The 18,086-nt window shown below is 47.4% G+C and overlaps 2 protein-coding genes across 2 annotated transcripts; one reads left to right on the forward strand and one right to left on the reverse strand.

Annotated features, from left to right (window-relative positions):
- Positions 1 to 1,540: 1,540 nt before the first annotated feature.
- Positions 1,541 to 7,419, reverse strand: Creb3l4 (cAMP responsive element binding protein 3 like 4). The gene is made up of 10 exons (XM_021158548.2): positions 7,308 to 7,419; positions 6,737 to 6,836; positions 6,205 to 6,439; positions 5,927 to 6,048; positions 2,871 to 2,966; positions 2,633 to 2,739; positions 2,471 to 2,539; positions 2,300 to 2,384; positions 2,024 to 2,120; positions 1,541 to 1,893 (listed from the first exon to the last, which is right to left on the reverse strand). The coding sequence occupies exons 2-10, from the start codon at positions 6,830 to 6,832 to the stop codon at positions 1,703 to 1,705; spliced, it is 1,098 nt and encodes a 365-aa protein (XP_021014207.1). The 5' UTR covers positions 6,833 to 6,836; positions 7,308 to 7,419; the 3' UTR covers positions 1,541 to 1,702.
- Positions 7,420 to 13,000: 5,581 nt separating this feature from the next.
- On the forward strand, positions 13,001 to 18,067 carry Slc39a1 (solute carrier family 39 member 1). The gene is made up of 4 exons (XM_021158053.2): positions 13,001 to 13,067; positions 13,771 to 13,988; positions 14,135 to 14,265; positions 16,161 to 18,067. Exons 2-4 carry the CDS (start codon positions 13,802 to 13,804, stop codon positions 16,815 to 16,817), a joined length of 975 nt encoding a protein of 324 aa, XP_021013712.1. The 5' UTR covers positions 13,001 to 13,067; positions 13,771 to 13,801; the 3' UTR covers positions 16,818 to 18,067.
- Positions 18,068 to 18,086: the final 19 nt, after the last annotated feature.

Below are 18,086 nucleotides of genomic sequence, written 5' to 3' on the forward strand. Positions count from 1 at the left end.
GAGGCCAGCCTGGTCTACAAAGTGAGTTCCAGGACAGCCAGGGCTATACAGAGAAACCCTGTCTCGAAAAAAAACAAACAAACAAAAAAAAATATTAATTAAATTTAAAAGGGTTGGTGAGTTGGCTCAGTGCTAAAGAGCACTTGCTGGGGGCTGGAGAGATGACTACACTGACTGCTCTTCCAGAGGTCCTGAGTTCAATTCTCAGCAACCACATGGTGGCTCACAGCCATATGTAATAGGATTCCAATGCCTTCTTCTGGTGTGTCTGAAGACAGCTATAGTGTACTCTTAGCATAAAACAAATCTTAAAAAAAAAAAAAGAGCCCTTGCTGCTCTTACCCAGGATCTGGGTTTGGTTCCCAGCTCCCAAGTCTGGTGGCTCCCAGTCACTTAGAATTCTAGTTTCAGGAGTTGTGATACCCTGTGGCTTCTATGGGCCTGCAGTAAGTGACACACATAAACTCATGCATAAACAGACATACACACAAGGAAAAACGAGTACTTCCCTTCTTGGATATAGTCTTTCCATGTATCTAAGCCATTTGTATGGTGCGTGTGTGTCTGGTACACATGGAGTCCAGAAGAGGATACCAAATCCTGAGCTGCTGCATGGTGTAGGGGATTGAATATGGGTCCTCTAAAAGAGGAATAAATGCTCTTAACCACTTCTTCAGCCACCAAATGAATAAACCTTTTTAAAAAATAGTACTTTAATATGGGGAAAGAAGACCTGGGTACAGTGAGAGAAGAGAAACGATTTTGCGAGTAACTATTACCTCTTCCTTTTATTGCTTTAAAATTGTTTTAGATTTATTTATCTTTTGTGTGTGCAAATGGTTTACCTGCATGCGCACGGACCATTTGCATGTCTGGTTGGTGCCTTCAGAGGTTAGAACAGGACATTGGATCTTTGGGAACTGAAGTTATAGATGGCTAAGAGTCACCAAGAAAGTGCTATGAACCAGATCCAGGACTTCTGTGTAACAATAAATGTTCTTAGCTACTGAGCCAGTCTGCCATCTTTTATATAAAGTCTCTGGGCTGGCAGGGAGGCTCAGGTATTAAAGATGCTTTGGTGCAGTGGCTAGAGAGATGGCTGCAGTTAAGACAGCGTGCTACTTTCTCAGAGGACTGTACTTGGCTCACTGCTACCAGCTCCAGGGGAATCCATTGCCCATATGTTATGGATTCACATAGAAACACATACACATAAATAAAAATGTTAAAAAAATTTTTGTTGCATAGGCCTGATGACCTGAGTTTGATTCTTAGAATACGTGGTGGGAGGAAAGAACCCAAAAGTTGCTCTTGGACCTTCACATGTATATTATACTGCATATATATATATATATATATATATATATATATATACATATATATATATATACACACACACACATATATGTATGTATATATATAGTAATACACACCATACTTTATACACAATAATAAACACAATTTCCAAGCTGGATATGGTACTATATACTTGTAAGCAAGTCAAGAGTTCGAGACCAGCTTAGTTTACATGGTGAAAAACTTGGGATAGAATTTGAGCTAGGAAGTTTATTTCCAAGTTAAAACTTGTTTCCCTTTGACCTTACCACAAAGAAGAAATGAAATCACAAATGTATGACAAGCATTTGAGGTGCCCTGTCACGTGATAAAAGGTGATAGGGGTGTGGTGTCTTGTGTAATTGGCTTACATCTCATCTGCATGCACCATTCCCCTCATCTGTCCAGTGGGTCTCGCCTTCACTCGCATCTTCGGATGTGTCTTTGTTGAACCATTTGTAGTTGGGGCTTCAGGTAGCTCCTCCAGTTTGGACTTTAGCACTGGACTCTCCAGGCTTTCTGTTTCGTTCTCGTGAGTCAAGATATTTCTGGAAATCACTGAGGAGAGAGGGTGATGGTAGACCATTTGCTTGGGTAGGAGACTGGCCCAGAACTCTCCTACTTGTTGACTGTTCTGGAGAATTGTTTCGTGGCTCGTCCTTGGGGCTGCTGTACTCTTGCCTCTTACCTCCATGAAGCTGATAATCCTCAGGCCTAGCTTCTGATTGACCCTGAAAGGGGCTCAAACTGGGCAGGATGATGAGAGCCAGTGAAAAAAGAAGAATCTGAAAAGGAACAGGAGGGTACTTGGGCTTTGGGGACAACAGAGGAGGAAGGCATAGGGAATAGAGGGTCATTGAGGTGTCATAGTTTGGAGAACAGGGCTGGGCAGGGCAGGTGTTACGTGGAAGTGTGGAGGGTGGCAAAGGTGGCAGAGGGGGAGTAAGGAACATGCTGATGGTACCAGAACACAGGTGCTGGTCTGGGCAGCTCTGCTGGAGGTCTGAGCAGTGAGCTTCTGTAACTGGCGGACCTGTGCCATCAAGAAGCTAGGAGAAGAAGGGAGAGTCAGCCCGAGAACGGCTTCCCTGTGACTGGCTCCTGCCCTCTCCTCCATCCAGACACTACCACTCACATGTTCTGCCTCTCCAGCTCCTGGACCTTTCTCTGTAGTTTCTGATTCTGTTCCGAACAGGCTGCCACTCTAGGGAGTGTGGAGAAGCAGAACAAGCTTGGCAGATGGCCCCTTAACATGCTTTGGTGAGAGAAAGGGGGCCCAGACACCACCCAAACATACCTGCTCTCCAGCCCATCTATGTATTCTTTCTTCCGCCGCCGGCTGTCCTGAGCTGACTGCTTGTTGCGGATTTTCCTCCTGATCTTCTTGAGTATTCTCTCCTCTGCCTGGAGGTTCAGGGTGTTCAGTGCTAGACCCTTAGCCTCCCACAACTCCCCAGATGTTCCCTGGGATCCAGGCTATCTAGAGGTTGAGTGAAGCTTCTGTGATGGGGACACCCTTTGGGGACCAATGTTACCTTGGTGAGGGGCAGGTGAGAGGGCAGAGTAATCCCTTCTTGCGCCAACAGTTGCTTTTCTTCATCTGTCAGGAACAGATGATGTTGGCAGGACGGCTGGGAGGAGTGACAGAAGATGAGTGGGGTCAAGGTCACCTGCTTCCAAAGCTCAAACTGCCCCTCTGCCCCAACCTGCTTTTAGAAGAGGGCTTTCTGTCTGCACTGAGTGATAAGGTAAGGTCAGAGCAGAAAGGTCATTCAGGAAGGTTCCATGGCAAGCCAAAGGGCCTTCCTGAAGCTGAGGAGATAGAGTGAAGGTTTTTGTCCACACAGAATCTTGGCATTACATTACAGGCAAGCTAGAGAAGGCCTTTTCTGGTATCTTGAGACAATCAGAAGAGAAATTGTATGAATTCACTATGATGAGCTTGGTTGGGTTTCCTTATATCAGGTAAACAATTTAGCCATTAACTTCCGTTTGGTAAACCATGTGGTAGCCTGTCAAGGGCAGGTGCGTGCAATTTATCATCCCTGGGCTCTAAGCTCCACCTGTTAGGTCAAGCCACTCACCCTCAGACAAGGACTTTCCTTCCTTCCTTCCATTTATTTTTATCTTATGTGCATTGCCATTTTGCCTGCATATATGTCTGTGTGATGGTGTCAGATCCCCTGGAACTGGAGTTACAGGCAGGTTTGAGCTGCCATGTGGGAGCTGGAAATGGAACCAGGATCCTCCTGCTCCCAACCACTAAGCTACCATCTCTCCAGCCCCAAGAGAAGGAGTCTCTAAGGATAGCCAGGCTGATTTCTTAAGCGGAGTGTGTGGGAAGCGTAGATGGTATCTGGTTAAATGGAGCCATCAGCTGAAGATCCTGCCTTCTCACTGACAATCCAGTTATTCATTTCATGTGTGTGTCTTTTTGTATATCTGTGTGGGCATTTGTGGAGACTAAAAGATAACTTTCAGAAATGAGATTTCTTCTACCATGTGGGTTCTAGGGATCAAAATAAACTTGAAAGGCTTGACAGCTAGTGCCTTTAACCACTAAGCCATCTGGCTGGTCCTAATATTCGTCTTTGAAAGATTTACAATGTTTTCAACTTTTTGTTGTTGTTTTGGTATAGTTTTTCAAGACAGGGTTTCTCTGTGTAGTCCCAGATGTCCTAAACTCACTCTGTAGAGCAGGCTGGCCTCAAACTCAGAAATCCGCCTGCCTCTGCCTCCTGAGTACTAGGATTAAAGGAGTGTACCACCATGCCCAGTTTTTTTTTTTTTTAATTTTATGTGTATGAGTGTTTACTTGTATGCCTGATGCCCACGGAGGCCAGAAGAAGATGTTGGATCCTTGGGACTGAAATTACAGATGATTGTGAACTGGACTTGAACCTGGGTCTCTCGGCAAAGCAGTCAGTGCTCTTAACCACTGAGCCATCTCTCCAGCCCCTGGGTTGGTTGGTTTGAGATAAGCTGTCTCTGTGTAGAGTAGGCTGGCCCTGACTTTGTGGTGCTCTTCCTGCCTCGACGTCCCCAGTGCAGAGGTTTCCAGTGTGTGCCACCACACTCACCTTACGCTTCACTTTGTAATTTAAGAGTAACTTAGGCCGGGCAGTGGTGGCACACACCTGTAATCCCAGCACTTGGGAGGCAGAGGCAGGCAGATTTCTGAGTTCGAGGCCAGCCTGGTCTACAGAGTGAGTTCCAGGACAGCCAGGACTGCACAGAGAAACCCTGTCTTGAAAAACCAAAAAAAAAAAAAAAAAAAAAAAAGAGTAACTTAATTTGGGGTTTGGGACTGGCAAGATGGCTTGGCAGATAAAGCATTTGCCACACAAGACTTACATACAGTCTGAGTTCAATCTCTGGAATTCATTTAAAGGTGGAAGGAGAGGGCCAAGTCCAAAGTGGTCCTGACTGCCATATAACCCATGGCATATGTGTGCTCTCCCCCTCCCTTTCATATAAGATACAATAATAAAGGTGTGTGTGTTGGCAGGGGAGGGAGGATCATGGTGCATGTGACCAGAGGCCAAAGAGATCCCACAGGTACCCTGCTGTATCAGTCTCCACCTTATTCCTTTGTGACTGAGTTTCTCGCTGGCCCCAGAGCTAGCCTGGTGACCAGCAAGCCCCTATGGTCCTGTTTCAACCCCTCATAGCATGGGGGTTAAGGGACTGTATAGTCGCTTATGTGGTTGCTGGGGATCTGATCTCCCAGCTCCAGTCCTTGTGCTTACATGAAAGGGCTCTTGACTCATGACCCAGCTCTCTGCCTCTGACTTTTGCTTTCTGATGGCTCTTGGCTAAATCACTTCCTTTCCTAAAGGAAAAAAATTTCCCCTCCAAGTGTTTTAATAGCATGTTTCTTCCAATCTCTCTAACCAAGATCTCATGAGAATGAAGCATAGAGGGCTTAATCTAGAAATAAAACAAGCACAAACCCTGTGCTGATATACACACCCCTACTGTGGCTTCTGGTCCCAGCTTCAAGCATGGTTTGAGAGGTTGGCTAGGACTCTGCTCCCTGCCTTTGGACACAAGGTGCACAGGGTAGAGAGAGGACTATGGCCCGAGATTGGCCTCTCTCGGTCTGCACAGCAGGAGTGTCTAGCCTATCATCTTGGAAAGGTACATGATAGGGTACTCCACTACAGCACTGGACACAGGGCAGTTCTTCTCGTGCAAGCACCTGCTGCTGCTTCGCTATCACCCTGTCCTCATTAGCCAGGTGGATTCCCAGGGGTCCTGTCCCAGTTCCCTTTCCTGAGCAAGGCAGAGAAAGTGGCTCTGACTGATTGATTGTAAATGCACACTGGGTCTAGAGCTCTGACAGGCTCCCTCATCACATCTGCTAAGACTTAAATGGTTCCTTACCACTCTGATCCCCTATAGTTCTCCAGCCCCTACACTTTCTGGCTCTTAGAATTGCTTGTTTCTCCTTGGCCTTCAAAACCACTGCTACCAAAAGTGGGGCAAACCAGTTCCTCATTAGTGTCTCCTCCCTTTTCCCCTACACCCCCACTCATATGAGGGCATGTATACTGGGGGAACACCAGTTCTGGCTGGCGTCGAGACTTACCATGGCTGTAGGAGGTGCTGGGGCTCTGGTGCTGACCCTAGGCAGGATATGTCTATGCGAATCGGAGGGCAGTCCACTGACTGTGCAGGCATCAGGGACCATAAATGCAGGGGTCCACTGATCTGAAGAAAGATACAGAGACTGGGACAAAGGAGTCAGAAGGCTGTGGTAAGGGCGGGGACTGGGCAGTGGCATGGTTTGGGAACCTTCTCCCCTTAATCTCACCACAAGGCTGGGCCTGAAAGGGCCATTGCCCTATTTCCAAAAAGTACACTGACCTATCTGGATAGAGATGAGTCCGAAGGTTGGCTCAGCTTCCTGCTGAGTTCCCTGTAGTGTCCCTGCATCATAGACAACCTCATAGAGGGCAGGGGAACTGGGAGCCTGTTGGGCAGGGGAGCCAGGATCTTCAGAGACCCCACTGTCACTACCAGGAGATGTTTCTGAGCAGTGTATCATATTGGGATCGATAAAGAGGTTCAGGAAATCGTCAGGTTCACTCTTCTGAAGGCCCTATAGGAGGAGAGGGTAAGCATGTCTGCAAAGAAGTACTTTGACAGTCTTACCTGACAGTAGTCTTAGATCCTTAATGCTTCAGCTTTGGTGCTATCCCTTCTTGGACATAGAAAGAGTAACAATACGCGTCTATTTCGTGGGCTCTATTATGAGAACTCTTTCTTTGTGACGACTTAAGGCTTCTAGTCAGAGTTCTCTCAACCTAACTCCCACTTCCATTGAACAGCCTGGGCTACAGCCCCTACTCATCTCCCAGCTTTGCAGCCCCTGTTCTTGTAGCCTGGTCACCGGGACCTTTGATGCGGGACCGTTGAATCCCAGCTCCAGGAAGGATCCCGTCGAGAAGATATCTTCTGGGGGTTCCAGCAACTCAGGGCATCCGAGCTCCATGTTTCTGCACGGGAGGGAAAGTTATAAGGAAGGTGGTGGCTGCCCTCGCCTCTGAAGCTACGGGCTCCTTGGCATTTTCTCCTTTAGTTAGTCTTTTCCTCTGCTCTCATGAGGCAGCCCCTCGTAGGAGAACACAGTTCAGGCCTCATCTTTTGGGTTCAGAAAAATAGCCCCACTGGGTATTACCTTTTTTAATTCTCTTTAATTGTTGTTCGGAGAACTTTGCTCTGCCAAACCAGCCTAGCCCGCTGAAGCCCCAAACACTACACCTTTTCTTTCCACCAGGATCTGTATCCTGGTCCTGCCCAATCAAGCCCCGCCCACTACGCTGTCCGTGGAGTTTGGGGTAGGAAAGGGTGGGGGAAGGGAGAGGGTTGGGTTGCACCTGGGCAGGAACCACTGTCGGGACCTGCATCTGGGAGTAATATTAAGACACTGTCCAGGTGCAAACAGAAATAAAACTATAGGTACCCACACCCTTTCTGTCAGTTTTCTCAGTGCTAGTAGATCTTGCTGCGGGCTTGATGTCTCGTCAGCAAAGAGTTGAGATAGTAGTGACTGGTACACAGGATTCCTAGGTGTCTGTTTCGAAGCCACAATCTTTACAAGTGGTAGACCCATCTCAGGGTAGAGAAAGAAACCAAGATTTTGAAGGCACCCTCCATCCCAGCTCCAGCCCCCTGCGCCACAAGGCATTCTTCCACTGGTGAATCCTAATTGGGCATTGAAGACTTAGAACCGGGTTTCTAGCCAATGGCTGACTATCTCGAGGCTCACGCCCTCGCGATTAGCAACAATAGACCAGCAGAAAAGAATCCCAGAAGTAATTTGGCAGGGCTCCGGGTTCCAGCCAGAGGCCCCTGCTTATATTGTAGGAAAGTTGAGCTAAAGCTTCCGTGCTGAGGGTAAGAACCGCACAGAGGTTGTTTGGGTTTGAGTTTGTTTACCTCGTGGTTTTGAGGCCCCAAGTTATTACTTAGGCAGACCTGTAGCCTGTGGACCAGGCCTCCACTTTCTGGTAGCCACCTGTGCAATCGGCCTATGTGGATCCAGGAACTGCGTTACACATTGCTGCACTTTGGGGACCCTGCTAGCCCATGCAGGGACACACAGGACAGGGAAACTGCCATGCATTAGCCAAACGTTTACTTTTGGTTTGAAATCTTATTGTTTCCTTAAACTATTAGTTTTATGTATAGTTTTGTGTTTTGAAACAGGAGTGAGGAGGTCTCATTTCTCAGGGTGGCCTCCTGAGTAGTTGATACTGTATCAGTGTAGCTTGAAACCTGTTTCAGAGCGTTGTGTGGGAGTGCATGACAGTAATTTTTTTTTTTTTTTTTTTTTTGAGATAGGGTTTCTCTGTGTAGCCCTGGCTGTCCTGGAACTCACTTTGTAGACCAGGCTGGCCTCGAACTCAGAAATCCGCCTGCCTCTGCCTCCCGAGTGTGCCACTACGTCCGGTTTATGCCAGTAATTTTAATGCCCAAGAGGCTTACCAGAAGTGTCTCTGCGGTCAAGACCAGCCTGGGCTACATAAGATCATGTTTCAATTAATCCCAGCATTCAAGAGGCAGAGGCAGACAGCTCTGGCCTCAAGGTCTACAAAGTGAGTTCCAGGACAGCCAAGGGTACACAGAGAAACCCTGTCTTGGGAAAAAAAAACAAACAAAAAAACCCAAAACAACAAAACCACAAACAAAAAACCCCAAAAGTACCAAATATCTATTCAGTGATGTGTCCAATAAGTTCTATTTTTCTTACCTCACACTTAAAGCTGCCTTCTTGTCAGAAAGTATCAGATGGTGGAACAATATTAAAGGAGAGTTGGAGGAGAGTTGATGAAAATGAGGCTTTAATTTTGAGCTGTTTGCTTGTTTGTTCATTTTTTTTTAAAGCAGGATCTCATTGTTTATTCTGGCTTGTTCATTAGTTTTGTTTTTTTGAGGCAAGGTATCACTGTGTGTTCCTAACTTGTTTGTCTGTTGTTGTTTGGGTTGGTTGAGGCAGGGTCTCACTGGAGTTGTGAGATCATTATAATTTCCTTTTCCTTCCTCCTTTCTCTTTTCTTTTAGTGTAAGGGCAGACACTCACAGGGATTAGAGGAGAGATGGCTCACATGCCACTCACTGATCATCATGGAGGCCAGAGGACAGCTCTCAGATGTCAGTCTTCTCTTTTAACCATGTGGATACTGGGTATTGTGAAGTTACGTGGTTTAACCACTGAGCAACCTGGTATCTTTTCTATTTGTTTGTTTGGTTCTTTTGAGACGTGATTTTACTCTTGTTACCAAGGCTGACTTCATTGTGGAAATTCTCCTGCTTCAGCCTCCCAAGAGCTGGAATGTAAGGAGTGAGTTATGACACCTGTTTGAAAAAATTGTTATCATCAGCATTGTTCTGTCTTGTGATGTACAACAAACAGCTCTACGGCTCAAAGAGCATGGAGTATTTTGTCAGTTTTAATAAGGAATCAGATGCTCATGACAAAAAATAGTGATTCTAAGATTCAGGGTTTGTTTTGCCTTGAGCTAGTGTCATCAGTTATGCACTTCAAGAAAAACAGTGAAGCCGGGCGTGGTGGTGCACGCCTTTAATCCCAGCACTAAGGAGGCAGAGGCAGGTGGATTTCTGAGTTCGAGGCCAGCCTGGTCTACAAAGCGAGTTCCGGGACAGCCAGGGCTATACAGAGAAACCCTGTCTCGAAAAAACTAAAAACAAAGAAGAAAAAAAAAATATTTGACCAAGCCACTGGTACAAACTGGAAGGGAGTTAGTGTGTGTTGACAGCTGAGCAACAACTATTATATATAAGCATTTTCACTTTCTCATATTGCTCTCATAGCAATTCAGCTTAGCTTGTTTGTTTATTTTTGTTTTGTTTTGCTTTGGTTTTTCAAAACAGAGAATGTTACAGGCCAGCTAAGACTATACAGAGAAACCCTGTTTTGGGGTACAGGGGGATAAAGAAAACAAGTAAGAAAAAAAAAAAAAAAGAAAGGTGGCAGGTGGTGCAGGGAGGATAAAGAAAGAAAAAAAAGAAAGAAAGGAAGGTGGTTAAATGCCCTTCAGGAGGCCGAGGCTTCCAGGCAGGCTGCTACATGCAGAGATGATTCAGTTGGAAATAAACCAGGCTTCTGTTCCTGCTAGGACTGTTTGGAACTTCTGTCTTCATCTCACTTAACATCCCTCTTTTTCCCTGAAGGATCAAGGTTTGCAGAGGAAAAAATAACTTCCTTAGTCTCGAGTCAGATGAAGGTCAAGTTCAAGAGATCTGTTTAACATGGAGACGAGAGTCAATAATGAAGGATGTAGTTTACAGTTCAGCTTCACTGAGATGATACTCTTCTGTTGGAGAATCTCCTACTCTCAAGAATTCTGCCCAACTTTTTTTCTTTTCTTTTCTTCTTTTTTTTTTCTTTTTTTTGTTTTTCGAGACAGGGTTTCTCTGTGTAGCCCTGGCTGTACTGGAACTCACTCTGTAGACCAGGCTAGCCTCGAAATCCACCTGCCTCTGCCTCCCAAATGCTGGGATTAAAGGTGTGTGCCACCACGCCCGGTTTACAGACTGATTTGATTGCTGAGAATCAAACTTGCATTCTCTGGAAGAACAGCAAACGCTATCAAATGTTTCGCTGGTCTCTTTCCAGTCCCCTATTCAACTTTTTTTTTTTAAACATTTATTTATTATTATATGTAAGTACACTGTAGCTGTCTTCAGACACTCCAGAGGAGCGTCAGATCTCATTACGGATGGTTGTGAGCCACCATGTGGGTGCTGGGATTTGAACTCAGGACCTCCGGAAGAGCAGTTGGCGCTCTTAAACGCTGAGCCATCTCTCCAGCCCCTTAAAGATTTATTATTANAGCTGTCTTCAGACACTCCAGAAGAGGGCGCCAGATCTCGTTACGGATGGTTGTGAGCCACCATGTGGTTGCTGGGATTTGAACTCTGGACCTTCGAAAGAGCAGTCGGGTGCTCTTACCCACTGAGCCATCTCACCAGCCCCCTATTCAACTTTTAAAAGATTTGTTTTAAATTATGTGTACTTTTATGTGTGGGTATGTACACAGGTAGGAGGAAGCCATATTTATTTGGTCCCTGTAGTGGCTATTCCTGGTTGTCAACTTGACTATATTTGGAATGAACTACAATCCAGAATTGGAAGGCTCACCAGTGACCCTTATCTGGAGGCTTGGAGATCCTTATCTGGATCTTGGTATGGAGATCTTGAGCCATAGTCGCTATGGATTCCAGAAGATTAAATCTCCGAGTTTAAGGAGATTTAATCTGGGCTACACCTTTCATCTGGGATTAAAGGTGTGGTGGAACACACCTTTAATCTGGGCTACACCTTCTGCTGGAGACAATATAAGGACATTGGAAGAAGGGAGTCTAGCTCTTGCTCCTGCGCCTGCTTGCTGCGTGAGACTGAGTAACTGCTAGATCCTTGGACTTCCATTCACAGCTGCGACTGAACCATTGCTGGGAATTGGGCTGCCGACTGTAAGTCATCAATAAATTCTTTTACTATATAGAGACTANCCATAAGTTCTGTGACTCTAGAGAACCCTGACTAATACAGTCCCCATGGAACTAAAGTTAGAAGCAGTATGAGCTGCCTGACATGTGTGCTGGTCCTGGGCAAAGTGCTGCAAACAGCACTGTCTGCTCCTAATTGTTGAGCCAGAACTGGCTTCAAATTCATAAAGATCCTTGATCAGCAAATGTTAATTTATTTTTATTTGTGTGTGTTTGGTGCTACTGGACACAGATTTGGAAGCCAGAGAATAACTTGTGGAAGTTGGGTCTCTTTCTACCTCCTGGTGTGAGATCTAAGACCAAAATAACAGATAAGTAGTGACCTAGTTACAGCTGCAGCTGAACGCCAGATCTGCCAACAGCAGGGACCAACGCTGAGCCCTGGATACTGCACCATTCCTTGAGGTGACCAGCCAGCAACCTGGTGGCAGGTTGACGACACTGGACACTTTCTCCCTGGAAAGGACAATGTTTTGTTCTTATTGGAGAAAACACTGGATTTGCTTTTCCTGATTCTGCCAAAACCACCATCCGTGGCTCCGGCCAATCCTGCTTCAGCCTCCCAAGTGCTAAGGTTACACGCCCATGGTTAGAAATCAAATGAGGGCTGGTGAGAATGAGCCACAGGAGTCTAGAAAAAAATCGTTTTTTTTTTTTTTTAATTAAAAAAATTAGATATTTTCTTCATTTACATTTCAAATGCTACCCCAAAAGTCCCCCAGACCCCCCTTGTTTTGTTTTTTTAATCATAAGTTAATTTGTAGAAAGAATGGCTTTTATGTCATGCATTCATTCTTCCTACTTTTTTTTTTTTAAAAAAAACTTTCTGGGCCGGGTGTGGTGGCGCACGCCTTTAATCCCAGCACTCGGGAGGCAGAGGCAGGTGGATTTCTGAGTTCGAGGCCAGCCTGGTCTACAAAGTGAGTTCCAGGACAGCCAGGGCTACACAGAGAAACCCTGTCTCAAAAAAAAAAAAAAACAAAAACAAAAAAAAAACAAAAACAACTTTCTTTTTTTTTCCCCCTTTAGACAAGGTTTCTCTGTGTAGCTTTGGCTGTCCTTAAACTCACTCTGTAGACTAAGCTGTCCTCAAGATCCACCTGCCTCTGCCTCCAGAGTGCTGGGAGTAAAGGTGTGAGCCCTCTCATCCTCTTTTCTGTGGAGGCTGGCTAGGCAAGCCAGGCAAGGAAATTTGTCCCAAAAAGGGAATGATTACCCTTTGGCCCAGTTAGGCACTAAAAGAGCCTGAGCTGTTAAGTGTCTGGGGCCAAGGCCAGACAGATACCCTGAGAGATGTAGGAAGAAATACTTGGAGTAAGGATAGAGAACCGGCCTTGCTCGCAGAGTTCCTAGCTCCCACTTCTATCAAACTCTTTCTGACTGGCCGGCCCCAGCGGCCTGCTTGTCCATGGCAGCGCAGGGGGCCCACCGCCCTCGGGTCTTCCCGCTAGTCCCCTCCCGGTTCTGGCTTCGTCTCAGCTCGCCGCCAGCCTAGCCTTCTCTAGTTTTCAGACTCTAATTGCTCGCAGCGCACGTCACTCTAGGCTAGGCTCCTCCCACTGAGCTCAGTCATTGGCCGCCTCTTGCGGGTACGCGGAGGCGGCGGGGAGGAGGGGAGAGGAGTGGGGAGGGGGTGGGAATTCCCGACGCGAGGCCGGAACCGAGCGACAGCAATGGAGTGAGACCCTCGGGAGGTGAGTGAGGCCTCGCTGGTCGCAGGGTCAGAGGCAGCTTCTGAGGCCTCCCAGGCTAGGAGCTGGGGTCTCCGTGTTAACATTTCTTCTGCTTCCTGCGACGCTGGCGGCCTCCGAGACTTCCAGACGCCGCCCAGTGCGGGCTAAACTCGTCCCAAGCCCCTCTTTGGCTATATGCCGAGACTACCTGTTATTTCCGGGAAATGGCCCTGGGGAGTGGGTAGTTAAGAGAGTCAGCCAGCCCCGAAGTTCGCCCAGTTTCAAATCATCGGTGAAGCCATCCGGGACTTCTCTTCAGCTCCAACCTCCCTTTGCTACATGCACTAGGGAGACAGGGAGGGAGAGAGGGAGAGAGGGAGAGAGAGAGAGGTCTGCCTTCCTCAGGGAACCCCAGCTCCAGGTGCAGGTCCTACCTGGAGTCTGCCCCTCATTTTTTGCGTGCTCCAGGTGAAAGAGTAATGTGAGATCTATATTGGCCTTCCCGTGCCTCAGTTTCCTCCTTGATGGTTCGCTGAACTTGGGGAGAGAAATTCAAAGGAGGAAATGCAATCCTGATGTTGGCGTGGATGAGTCACTTAAGCTAGGAAAGGCCAGAAAGTGGCTGGGCTGAGGGGAAGTGCATTCCGCTGACCAGCCTTCCCTTTTCCGTGACCCCTTCTTTCCTCTGTGACCATTCCCACCCATGCTAGTTTTCTCTGTATAGGTCCAAGAGTCACCGAGTTATCACAGCCACCATGGGGCCCTGGGGGGAGCCAGAGCTCCTGGTGTGGCGCCCAGAAGCAGTGGCATCGGAGCCCTCGGTGCCAGTAGGGCTGGAGGTGAAGCTGGGGGCCCTGGTGCTGCTGCTGCTGCTGACACTCATCTGCAGCCTGGTACCTGTCTGTGTGCTTCGAAGGTCAGGTGCTAACCATGAAGCTTCAGGTGAGTCTCTTGTGCTGGGGAGGTTGGTGAGGTGACTGAGGAGGGGCGGGAAGGCAGGAGTGGTCATGGCTTCTGTTGGGGTAGAGGGACTTTGAAGGGATTCATTTGGTTATATATAACCCCTTTTGTACTTCACTCCTGTCTAGCCTCGGGCCAGAAAGCCCTGAGCCTCGTCAGCTGCTTTGCAGGAGGAGTCTTTTTGGCTACATGTCTTCTGGACCTGCTGCCTGACTACCTGGCTGCCATAGATGAGGCCTTGGAGGCCCTGCATGTGACGGTAAGCACTGACTTCAACATGTGACCAAGAGTAGATTCTAGAACAGCTAATAGAAAACAGAGCTATAACCTGGGCGGTGGTGGCACACCACCTGTGAGTTGGAAGCCAGCAAGTTCCAGGACAACCAGGGCTACACAGAGAAACCCTGACTGGAAAAACCAAAAAAGAAAAAGACAAACATGGTTATATAGATCTCTTCAGGAGTCACCTCAGCGCTGTGGAAGGCCTTAGTATGTGAGTGTGTGAGTTATGGATTTCAGCAACAGGATATTCTTTCTGTGCATTCTTTCCCTGATACTAAACTCTGTGTGACCTCTCTATATTCCTTGAGATAATGTGAGCAGCCTCATCAGGTGTGTGAACTACTCTGGGTTGCAATTCCCAGGAAGTTAACAATGTTCCAAGAATCACATTTCATACATTTATCCGCTTGTCCCTCCTTCATTCTCTGTCTCCTTCCCTCCTCTTTTTCTCCTTTTTTTTCTCCTTTTTTTTTTTTTTTGGTTTTTCGACAGGGTTTCTCTGTATATAGCCCTGGCTGTCCTGGAACTCACTCTGTAGACCAGGCTGGCCTCAAACTCAGAAATCCGCCTGCCTCTGCCTCTCAAGTGCTGGGATTAAAGGCGTGAGCCACCACTGCCCAGCCCTCCTTGTTTTTCTTATTTGTACATATTATACATAGTAGTGGGCTTTATTATTACATTTTCATACACACATAAAGTATCCTAACTATATTCACTCCTATTCGATTTCTTGTTTCCCTCCCACTGATCATCCTCTTCTGAGCTCTCTTTTGAGTGTGAGTGTAAGTGTGTGTGAAAAGTGCTTGACTCCATGTGTTTAATTAGGGTCACTTACATGAACACGAGCGAGGGCGCCTTTCTTCCAGTAGGGTCTATGTAATGTAGACTGCTCTAAGCTCTTGGTTCTCCCTCTTCAATTTCCTGGGTTACAGGTGTTCACCAGCGAGCTGGAGACAGATCACTACAGATCTGGGAGCATAGGAAGCAATTCCCCGGGGCCAGATGTTCTCAAGAAAGTGGGATATGGGTTACAAGGCAAGGAAATCTGTTACAAAGTTGGAAGCAATACAGTCCCAGCACTTGCAAGGCTGAGGCAGGATGATCACAAGGAGTTTGAGGCCAGCTTGAACTATGAAGTGTTTTTCTTGGCTAGTCTGGGCTTCACAGTGAGACTGTCTCAACCCCTGCCTGCCTCCCAAACAGCAACATTCCAAAGAACTCAGCATAGGAAAACCTGAGACGGTTGTTAGGCAAAGTCATCTTTTTTCCCCCTGGGACTGAGGAAGTAGTAATGGGTCGTGACCTCTGTATACCTGTGACTGGGTGACCTATGTCTTCATATGACTGTGAATGTCCCTGTGACATGTAACTTTGTATGTGAACATTTGTGGCAGGCCCAGATGTGCTCCTTTGTATGTTTACATGTAACAACACTGTATGCGTATACATCCATGATTCAGCTTGGGGAAGACTTGACCCTTAGGAAGCACGGACTGGGTAATGTGTGGAGACATTCTTGGTGGTCACAGCTTAGTGTTGGTAGTGGTGATAATGTGTTTGTGACATCTGATGCGTAGAAGCCAGAGACACTGCTTACTTACATTTGTATGACAGTGATGACAGAGATATTTACCCCAAAATATTATTAGTGCCAAAGTTGGTCTGCATGTAATACTTTGTGATACCATTACCTGTTCCATTAAGTGTTGTTCTGTAGTTGTGCCGCCAACGGAGTTCATCATGGTGTGACCACAGGGGACTTGTCTGTGTGGGACTTCAGATGTGTATAACAGGGCCTCTCTACCAGGCTTTGCATCTGATTTCTTCCCCTTGTCTTGTTTCCTGAACTCTTGTTGCCACCTCTGTTCACAGCTTCAGTTCCCCTTGCAAGAGTTCATCTTGGCCATGGGTTTCTTCCTTGTCCTGGTGATGGAGCAGATCACGCTGGCTTACAAGGAGCAGTCCAGTCCACCCCATCCGGAAGAGACAAGGGCTCTACTGGGCACAGTGAATGGTGGGCCTCAACATTGGCATGATGGACCAGGGATCCCCCAGGCCGGCGGAACTCCAGCAGCTCCCTCAGCCCTGCGTGCTTGTGTCCTGGTCTTCTCCTTAGCCTTGCACTCAGTATTTGAGGGCCTGGCTGTAGGGTTGCAGCGAGACAGGGCTCGGGCAATGGAGCTGTGCCTAGCTCTGCTGCTTCACAAGGGTATTCTGGCAGTCAGCCTGTCCCTGCGGCTGCTCCAGAGCCACCTACGTGTGCAGGTGGTGGCTGGCTGCGGGATCCTCTTCTCATGTATGACACCTCTGGGCATCGGGTTGGGTGCAGCTCTGGCAGAGTCAGCTGGGCCTCTGCACCAGCTGGCCCAATCTGTTCTAGAGGGCATGGCAGCTGGCACCTTCCTCTATATCACCTTCCTGGAAATTCTACCCCAGGAACTGGCCACTTCTGAGCAGAGGATCCTCAAGGTCATTCTGCTCCTAGCAGGCTTTGCGCTGCTCACTGGCCTTCTCTTTGTCCAAATCTAAGGTGCTTCAAGAGAAAAGGCAGGGGAGGTTGGCTATCAGGTGCCCCGTCCTCCCTACCTACCCTTCTCAATTGGTGGGAAATAGAAAGAAGTGGAGAAGGGAAGTAGTGAGGACCAAAGAGTTCTCTGAGTGATAGGGATGGGACATTTGGACTATGAATAATGAGGTGGAAGTGGGCAGAGAAGAGGCTAGCCCCAGACCCAAAGAATAAGAGATAGCGAAGTTACTACAGATGTGGTCAGGGGCATTAGAAGGAGGCAGACTGCTACAGTCAGAGGCCAGGCAGTACATCTCAGAGACAAGCTGACAGAAGAACTGAGAGTTAGGCATCCAGCCTCTTTGCGATAAAGATACAGAGGCTGTAAGTCAAAGCCAGTATCCTGTTGGTTCTAGCCCATCTCACCACTCTGCTGGCTGAAATGGTTCCTCCTCCTTTCTTCCCTCCTACTCTTATATTTCTCTCTTGTCTTCCACTAAGGGACTAGTGCCAAATGGTCTCTCTGCCAGTTTTCATAATTTATCTGGCCTCTCCTGGCCTCACCTTTTTGGGTTTCTCTGTGTAGCCTTGGCTGTCCTGGAACTCACTCTTGTAAACCAGGCTGGGCTTGAGTTTACAGAGCTCCACCTGCCTCTGCCTCCCTAATGCTGGGACTAAAGGGGTGCCATGCCACCACTGCCTAGCTCACTAGTCTGTTGTTAAAGTGCCAAATACCCACCCACCCCCCCATTAGGGTTTTTGTTTGCTTTTTTTTTTTTTTTGGACAGGGTTTCTCTGTATAACCCTGGTTGTCCTGGCATCAAATTCAGAGCTCAGTCTGCCTCTGCCTCCTGAGCACTGGGATTAAAGGTGTGCAGCACATGTATTGCTCACCTGCCCCCTTTCTGAAAGCACAGTGCTGAGGTGCTGGGGCCTGCCCAGCACCTCAGTGGAGATCTATTTGCTCTTTTATTTAGGCCCCATAATTTGGGGTTGGGAAGAAATGTTTGCTGAACTGGTCTGGAGTGAGAGAAAAGTAGGTACTGACACCAGACACTACAGAAAGTGAACATGGTGGTCCATACCTAGAAAAAAAACAATAACCTGCCAAAACTTTATATCTGAGGAGTCCGGGGTGGAGGGAGACAGACTCCCTCCTCCAGGATTATTTTTGGGGAGGGAGGGCTGTGCATAGGTCTGTACTCTGTAGAATCTATTTTACTAACTGACCTGTTTTGGGATATGTTACCCAAATAAAAGATGTTTCTATACACCTCTATGGTATCTGATTC

Source organism: Mus caroli, chromosome 3 (assembly GCF_900094665.2).
Source record: "Mus caroli chromosome 3, CAROLI_EIJ_v1.1, whole genome shotgun sequence".
Classification (NCBI taxonomy): Eukaryota; Metazoa; Chordata; class Mammalia; order Rodentia; family Muridae; genus Mus; species Mus caroli.

What these genes read in the sequence shown, in the direction of transcription:
- Creb3l4 (XM_021158548.2), bottom strand. Translation starts at nt 6,832, where the DNA reads ATGGAGCTCGGATGCCCTGAGTTGCTGGAACCCCCAGAAGATATCTTC. An exon ending in TCAACGGTCCCGCATCAAAG is followed by an intron (nt 6,440 to 6,736) that starts GTCCCGGTGACC and finishes CTCCTCCTATAG; the next exon opens with GGCCTTCAGAAGAGTGAACC. An exon ending in CAGCACCTCCTACAGCCATG is followed by an intron (nt 2,967 to 5,926) that starts GTAAGTCTCGAC and finishes CACTCCTCCCAG; the next exon opens with CCGTCCTGCCAACATCATCT.
- Slc39a1 (XM_021158053.2), top strand. Translation starts at nt 13,802, where the DNA reads ATGGGGCCCTGGGGGGAGCCAGAGCTCCTGGTGTGGCGCCCAGAAGCA. An exon ending in TGCTAACCATGAAGCTTCAG is followed by an intron (nt 13,989 to 14,134) that starts GTGAGTCTCTTG and finishes ACTCCTGTCTAG; the next exon opens with CCTCGGGCCAGAAAGCCCTG. An exon ending in TGGAGGCCCTGCATGTGACG is followed by an intron (nt 14,266 to 16,160) that starts GTAAGCACTGAC and finishes CTCTGTTCACAG; the next exon opens with CTTCAGTTCCCCTTGCAAGA.